Source organism: Lutjanus erythropterus, chromosome 17, assembly GCF_056507025.1.
Source record: "Lutjanus erythropterus isolate fLutEry1 chromosome 17, fLutEry1.hap2, whole genome shotgun sequence".
NCBI lineage: Eukaryota > Metazoa > Chordata > Actinopteri > Lutjaniformes > Lutjanidae > Lutjanus > Lutjanus erythropterus.
In genome coordinates, this window is record NC_139333.1 from 21,093,881 (window position 1) to 21,102,365 (window position 8,485).

The following is an 8,485-nucleotide window of genomic DNA, read 5'->3' on the forward strand; positions in this document are numbered from 1 at the left end:
TAGTCAGAAAAAAGGCAAGGTTACGACATCAGCTCCTCAATGTTGAGTCCTTGATATGATAATACAAATCAAGAACTGCTATTCTCACTGGGTGCTCAAAACCCTGAAAACAACCAAACCAAACTTTTAACAGTCCTGGGGTGGCCGAGGTTCTACTTGAAACTTCTGCCTATTTGATGGGCTGCTTGCCCTGCTCCATTTAAAAATACATCACAGGTCTGCCTGTGGAATATAACTCAGACAGATGCAGACAAAGCAACTGGCGGCAGCAGAACTTTCAGCCAATTTGTTAGGAACTCTCCCAGGTAGGAGGTGACCTGCTTGTTCCTGTTAACACATCTGCCTATTAGGAAACACATTGTGCTTTTTCCTTCTTGTTGCAGAATAAGGAGATGAAATCGGAATCTAGTCAAAATCAGTGTGTTAAGCTAAAAAGAGAAAAGTGATTATTGGACTAACAATAATCTGGTGGCTCTAAACACGATTTTAAAGACAAAACAACTCTGATAATATGTGAATGTTGGGTTTGCCACTTGGTCTACTGCCCCCAAGTGACCAGAAAATCAGTTATTGCTGTGATTCTTAATTTTGAAACCACAAACTTACATACGTAGAAAATATCTGGCTGGAGAGTCAGATGTTTTTCTCAGTAGACCAAGCAGGAGACAGACACACAATTTGTGTTAGTGTTGCTCCATGTCTGCTTGAACATATGCAGCTCTATGCTGACATGTTAACCATGACATCCCTAAAAAGTGATAATGGACCTTTTTCATGTGGAAGAATTTTAATATTCATAATTATAGCGTATAATCACCAGAAAATGTGTTTTCGTTACCTTAGCATGAATGGTGTTTATAACATCTAAAGAGGGAGTGGGTCATTTTCATGGATGAACTATTAATAACAGGATTCCAAACCCAAAGATGGCACCAATGAGACTTGTTCACCTGGTGCAAACATCAAAAAAGTTTTCTAGCCTCTTGGTTTACTTCTGCAGCCCACTGAATATGGTGTTTCTACCACTGACGTTACTACCACTGGCCCCGGCTATGAGTTACTGCAAGGTCTATAGACTGTGATGATGTCACAGCGTTTTAAATCACTTTAAATCATGTATGTGGAAAATGTTTTTTTGGCTACAGGGGAATTTTTGCTGCAATACTGGGAGTGTCCACTGGGGAAAGCAGTGATGCCAGATCTAGTTCCATTACACATGTATGGTCCTTTTCCATGGACTCTGCCATGTTGCAACGCTTTGCTTTTACAGTAGCCCAGAGCGAACAAACCTGGCTCTAGATACGGCCTTTTGTATTGTTTTGTAATGGGAGGGTGAGGCGAGGTCTATTCAGACTGGTTGCACTCTTCAAGGTGAAATAGCCTATAGTACTTTTTTATATCCAGTGACATCAATGGATTTGACAAAGAACAACAGATTTTGCAGCAGGAGAGCTCAGCTTTTTCTGTCAATATAGTGCACACTGAGGACTTTAATGCTTCAATTGACAGCATTTACCATCAACAATGACTGGACAAACACATACAAAGAGCCATTTTTTTCCTTTAAGTGAACCAGGATGCAGAATAGATTTATTTATTCATTATGCTACACCTCAAAGTACTGCAAAACAGAGCACAAGAACAGACCAGAACAGGCTTATAGACTGTCAGTGATTTTTGATGGGGTGAAACTTGAACTAACCCAGATAGATTTGACACTGACAACAGATATTTGAGCCAACTGAGCGCTCTGACCAGACGAGAGGGAAGACGCTCGGGGAGAGCCGTGCTGAGCTCAACTCTGACCTGTCTGGGTGTGAAAGTCCAATGAGAAAGTCCAGAGCCGGCATCGGGTTTCAGCTCGTGTGGTAAAGTTTTGTTGGGTGGGGGTCAAATGAGTCCAACGCAGCTTCGAAGAAATTAATGCAACACATGTAGGGTCAGGCCACATCAGCGCAGTCCAGCTATTTTCCCCTTCCCTGTATAAATATCCCCACTGCGGAGCAGCAACTGGTTGATCAATCTGTCTTAATGGACAAGCACACATCAGCCAACTCTTCTTACCAGCCTCCTGGGTCTCAACTATCCTGAACAACTCATCTGGAAGATCTGTATCCAGTCATACTGAAAAGATACTAACTGCCTCTGACTTGAGATGGGTCACATCATGGTGATAATGTCTCTCTGGGGGAGGACACTGTTTGCTAAAGGAATGTTTTACTACAGTCCAAAAATATATTCTCAGCTCAACTTTCATTTGTCTGAGCGTGCAGCACGCAAGCTGCATGCAGCGCTCGAGGCAGAGAGAGTCATGTTGGCTGAAGCAGTACAGCTGGCTAGTAAATACTGTCTGACACCAAGTGTGTCAACCATCGGAGGAAATCATTCACAAATGATCCCCGGCTAGGACAGAAACATGCACGAGACAGACAGGCAGAGGAAAACCAACAAGAAAGCTCAAGGAGCGCTGTCATGAAATATGTATGCCAACATGACGTTGCATAGAGCTCCATCTTTTCTCAGCAGCCTCAAATTCCTGACAGCAGAGACAAAAGTGCAGTCTGGAGACAGAGGAGAGACTCATAAAAAGGGAGCACTAATGATTCCCACTCATTATGCTTGAACATGAAGTAAGCTGCAACTAATTATTTTCATTAATCGAACGCTCATTTTGTCTATAAATAGTCCAGGGAAAATGTGAAAAATTCCACTCACAAGTTCGGAAAGCCAAAGGTAACATCTTCAAAAAGCCACCAGTCCAAACACACATTCAGTTTTAAATTATTCAAGACAGAGAAAACAGCAAATCCTCATACTTGAGAGGCTGGAAACAGCAAACAGTTGCCATTTTACTTGCTTAAATGGCCTTACTGATTAATACATATTTTTCCTCTTACTTGCAGTATTATTTATCCATGAGATCAGAAATCTTCATGGGTCCACCCAAGCCCTAGGACCTAAGACCCAACCCAGGAGCCATACGGATTCGGATCCACACTTTATACAGTCAGCTGGGTCCATGTTGGGTCCCATTCTGCTACCACATTTTACATGATGTGTCATACCCAAGTAGATCTGAAAACAATCAGGGATAATCAGACGACATTGATCATGATGGAATGACCTGCGTGAGCGAGTGCACCTGCCCAGGAGGTGAAGAGTCAGAGAGCAGACGTGAGATGATAGCAAATTTGCAATGCAAATGTTTGCATCCGTGGCAACGAAAGGCCAGCCGTTTTTATCAATCAAAAGGGCAAACAGTCAAAGTTATCTTCATTATGCAAAATGTAACAAAACGAGTTGTGTTTGTCATCCGTTACTGTAGCAGCAAGTGGATTTTTAAGCTGTAATAATGAGTGGATTGTCTGTTTCAGGAATAACTAAAAACCTGCATGAATCTGACCAGCTTTCTTGACATGGAGGATGGATTGCATGGATCACTGCCAGACAGAGGGGAGATGCCTCCTACCGTTACATTAGGCAAGACACAAAAGTTTTGTTTTCAAAACTTGAAAATTTACATTAACTTGTTAACAGCAATCAGTTGTGAAATCTGTGCCCATCGGGTCCTTGTTTCCTGGCAGGGTTGGAATCTGACATTTAAGGCTCTGCATGGGTCTGGGTCCCAGCTTTCAAATAACAGACAGGTCCAGTTTGGTTCTGGGAAGTACATTTCTGGGTGTTTTTGGGTTCGGGGACAAATTTCTGGACTCATAAAGACTAATACTGCCAAGTTTTTCTGCCATAGACATCATGTTGGTGCCAAGTAAAATAATATATTTGAAAAACTTGACAGCAATGTCTCTTTCTAGAAATCATGACTGGGTTACTCAAGATAATCCACACACCTTGTTGTGAGCAGTTTCAAGCTAGCTAAGCGGTACTAACATTACAGCACAATGTGCTGTCACAAGCACAAGCCTCTTATCTGTGAGTAAGTGCACACTTACTTTTGCTGGATGATACTTATATTTGAATGATGGTCTATGGATTAATACAAGTAGCCAGGTCATGATTTCTGTTTCCAAATGTTATTATTTTAGGTTTAAACACTGCAAGCCCAGTGCCATTATTTTCAAAAGAACTCAGACATCTCTACCGCCGATATTTTCAAAACTCAGCAACTCTCACAAAACAATCTAGATGAATTAATAGCACAAAAGGTAAGAAGAACAATACATGCTTTTGATTTAGGGGTGAACTGCCCCTTTAAGTTTTTGAACATCAGCTGATGGTTTCAGCATTTACAAGAAGTCAGGCATCACCCGGAATTTCACACTATTTGATTAAGCCGGTAAACATCCAGCCCAGCGGAAGATCGGCTCTCCAACTTTTCCGACCGTACACACACGAATGAAGTGGCGATGATGGTTCTCGACAAGTCTGAACCCACGGGAGCGAGCGCATCAAGGCCAGCTTCTGATGATGACGAACTGTTGATGAATAAATGAACAACTTCCTCACGCTTTGAATCCCACTTTTACACATTTGCCCTTGCTGGTAGGCCTAATTAATTCCCAGGATTCCACAGTGAGTGTCGTGACTGGCAGAGTGTTTAGATGTAAAAGCATTCTGTGTAGGCTCCTCCACCCACCACTGATGCACATAACTGTGTGTAGTGTCCTTGTTGAATCTCACCTGGGGCACGAACACTGGTGACTGAGATGTCATGAGCCACAGCCCAAAGCTTTGTGAGATGAAAACACACAAGCAAAGACTCAAATACACTCTGACATCACAGTGGAACATTAATTCCCCACACTCTTACAAATAAGGGTTCCAAGGGGTTCTCCCTGAAGGGCCAAGCTGCTTGTGAAGAACCCTTTTTTGAGGGAAAAGGTTTTTTTATATATATATATATGACTAGGGGTTCGACTGAAAACCCTTTTCATCCAAAGAACCCTGGAAGAAAGAGTTCTTCAAAGAGTGCTGAAATCCTCTTTGTTGAGGGCTTGTCAAGGGTTCTTTTTTTTTTTTACTGTAATATAAAATGGTTCACAGTAGAACAACCAGTAGAACAGTTTGTTCTAAGTAAAACCCTTGGAATGTACTCTGCAGAAACCCCTCAGTGGGTTCTAGATAAAACCCTTTAAACATTAAAAAGGCTCTCAGCAAAACTCCCAGAGTGTGCTCTAAATACAGCCCTTGCAATATAAAAAGGTGCTCTGTAGAACGATCTCGTTGGTTCTTGTTAAAACTTGTGAAATACAAAAAGGTTCTTGGTAGAACCCCATTGTATGTTCTAAATAAAACCCTTATTCTTGATGGAAATCCTCGGATAAGTTCTCCATAAAACAATATAAAGCAATTTTTGGTAGAATCCCATGGGTTCTTGTTAGCACTCTTAGAAAGTGGAGAGGGTTCTAGGTAAAACAATTTAAGATTTCTCTATAGAACCTCTCATAGGCGGTCCTGGGTGAAACCTTTCACAGATGGCTCTTTTGGGCTCTAGAAGAAGTAGAACTCCCTGAAAGTGGAACCTTTATAAAAGGTTACATCAGGTACCAAAAAGGGTTTTCCTATGGGGACAAGCCAAAGAACCCTTTATGGTTCTAGTTAGCACTTTTCTTTCTAAGAGTGCAGAGCTCTCCAGCAGCTATTTCACATTTGTTGCTGGGATGTCTTAACATAACAAACACTGTGAAATTTACAGCTTTTTAAAAAGCTACTTGACTCCTTAAGTACAAACTAAACAATGTGACTTTTATTTTATGTTTGCCACTAAAATAATCTGCAATTCATTTATAATTGAAAAAAAAGAAGCATGTTTGAAGTGCCTTGAAAAACTGATGAATGCTTAAAACTGTAGCTCCGAATGCCTCCAGTGCTGCCACTGATTACCAAAAAAGAGTTTCAGCATCATCAATTATACAGAGTCTCTCTCCTCTGAGGTACACAGTGGATGGACTGCGAGCTCAAATTTCATGCTTTTCACACAAAATCTATTGGAGAGAATGACAGAAATCCATTCATTTAGAAACACTGGAGATGTTTCATTTTGCCTAAAACATGTGTCCTGACCTGTAAGTGTGGTGTGCTAACAAAGGCTTCCATAAAACATGATGTACCCAACACAGCCAAGGGGGAGATGAAGAATAAGCAGTGGAGAAAAAGAGAATAGAGAACAGAGTAGAATGCACAATGACAGATGCAGACAGGATCATTTCAAGCTTGTTCTTCACGTTTCCAGATGAAAAGACTCTCTTTTAAATTCAAAACAATATATTGGCTGCTTTTACGCATGGCACAGCTGTATACATTTAGCATCTTCACGTCCTTTTCTCCTCTCTTACCTTCTGCAGATGTGGAGAGCACGCTGTCACACACCGATACGGAGACAGATAAAGCCTGAAGTGCTGTCAAAATCACAAACTTCAGACTCCGGCTCTCGGGATTCATGGTGCCCGGCTGAAGCGTGGACGGGACTGGCCAACTGTTTCACTGCAGCGCAACCATCATACAACCACAGTCCACCAACCAACAGCTGATGAACCCCCCCTTGGAATAAAAGTGACTTCCTGAAATATGATCAAGTATACGAGCTGGAGTGCTTTAGGAAATCCCGAGCGACAGCTGATTCAACTCCGTGCGCTCTGGCTCTCCCCATTCAGAGATGTCCAAGTCAGGAGCAAAAGCACCGCGCAGGAAAAAGCAAAAGTGAGAAATGGGAAGGAAAATGAAAAGCGAGCGATGAAAACATTGACAAACACACAGGCTGCTGTTGTCTCTGTCGCCCGCTGGAATGACATCAATTCCAGGGCAATTACTGAGGAGAAGTGTTGTCTTATGAGTGGGGACCATGTGCTTCAATGAAACGCTCCGCCAGGTCCTAAAGCCACCTCCGGCGTCCATAGTCAGTTAATGAGCAGCGTCAAGTTACCAGAAACAAGCAAAGTTCCGGTTACAGCTTTCAAAATAAAGCCCCAAACTAACTTTATCACTTACTTTTGCACAGTAATAGTAAAATAAATGATATTCTCAACAAATATAGGATAAAATAGCTTTCAAAAAATAATCAAATGCGTTTTTTAATGTTAACCCACTGAATTTTCTCTCTCCTTTTTGACCTATCATAGATTACACGATGCCACTTTAATTTTCTAAAAATTACTGATAGTTTGAGTGTGAAAATTTCTCCTTTTGTAACTTTGAAAATAGTAGTTTTTCAGTGGCTTTAAAAGAGAGTCCCTTGAAGTCCAGGAAGTGCTCCATCCCAAACATTTCTATATATTTTATGTCTAATAGTAGTAGTTGTTTGATGATATATTCTCATTTTCCTTTTTCCAGACCTTTAATGGTGCATTCACTGTGAGGTGCAGTTAAAAGCCCATTGTAAACGGAATATTTGAGCACAATATGTTTTGGGGTGTTGGCTGGACAGTGCAAGCAATCTGAACCTTGTACCGTCAGAACATGTAGGCCTACAGGGAGTCCAGAAAAAGCTACTAAGTGAACCTTGAGTGAAAATTATTTTGTCAAATTACAGATAAAGTTTTGCATAAATAGCTGCAATCTGATAGAGGTTCACTGTAACCCATGTGCCAATGTCACACGGTCTAGAAGATGCAAAGATGAAGAGCGCGAACCTAGCATTTTATTTTGAAGGCCCCTCACTCGATTTCCAGCCGTCCTCTTGGTATTCGTTGCTCAGCTTGACCTAACAGACTTGATAGGTGCACACAGCATCCCACACTGGGTGTAAATTTGAATTATTTAGTCCACACAGCCCTCACTCACAGATGTTATTATGGATCCATGTTGTTATTCAGTCAGAGAGAGCTGACAGCAGCATTGTGTGGAAAAAAAAAAAATCTGACTTGCACATCCAGTTGAATCTGTTGGCTCTATGCATGCATGCATGCAGCTCCTGGCTCTTCACCAAAATCTGTTCTCTCTGTACAGAACACGCACCAGAATCAGAATATCAGCTTTCAGATATATTCATGAGACTCACAGCCAGCTACTCAAGACTCAGCCTTTCAGGAAAGGCACTAAAAGATTACTGTACACGGGCCTACACATGGACAAGGCCCATTCAAACACTATGGCTCAATTCAATTATGCTCTTCAGCATGTGCACTCTGCACTGCACCACATGGCCATCCACTTCAGAAGAAAATGCAGGCAGATGTCCACATGCAGGCTGGATCCCTGACAGCTTTTTTCTCCTGCAACAGGAGAAAATTAAAGTACAGCATTTCAGGCTCACAGCACGAAGAGGTGAAGTCACAGCAGCACATCCAATCGCTGCCTTACACCGTTTGAAATATAGGAACTATAGGGTGCAGCCTGGTGTGATGATGCTCGGAAACCTCCATTTCTCAAACCTCTTCCTTCAGGATCAAATATGAATGGAAATTGAAGAACACTGAGGAGTGTTTCTCTGCATGCTGATTTTACTGGAACTCAACACTCGGTTGTGGGATGTTACAAAGAACTGATCTTTTGCTCTTTTTAAGAACCAGTGGAAGCTTGGAGGAAGATG

The 8,485-nt window shown here is 41.7% G+C and overlaps 1 protein-coding gene across 1 annotated transcript in view; it reads right to left on the reverse strand.

Annotated features, from left to right (window-relative positions):
- adam12a (ADAM metallopeptidase domain 12a) overlaps positions 1-6,802 on the reverse strand; it is a 108,187-nt gene extending 101,385 nt beyond the window's left edge. The window contains exon 1 of the mRNA XM_084740963.1: positions 6,294-6,802. Coding sequence (XP_084597089.1) covers positions 6,294-6,399 — 106 coding nt within the window. The 5' untranslated portion in view covers positions 6,400-6,802. The remainder of the gene's footprint in view (positions 1-6,293) is intronic.
- Between the last annotated feature and the right edge of the window lie 1,683 nt (positions 6,803-8,485).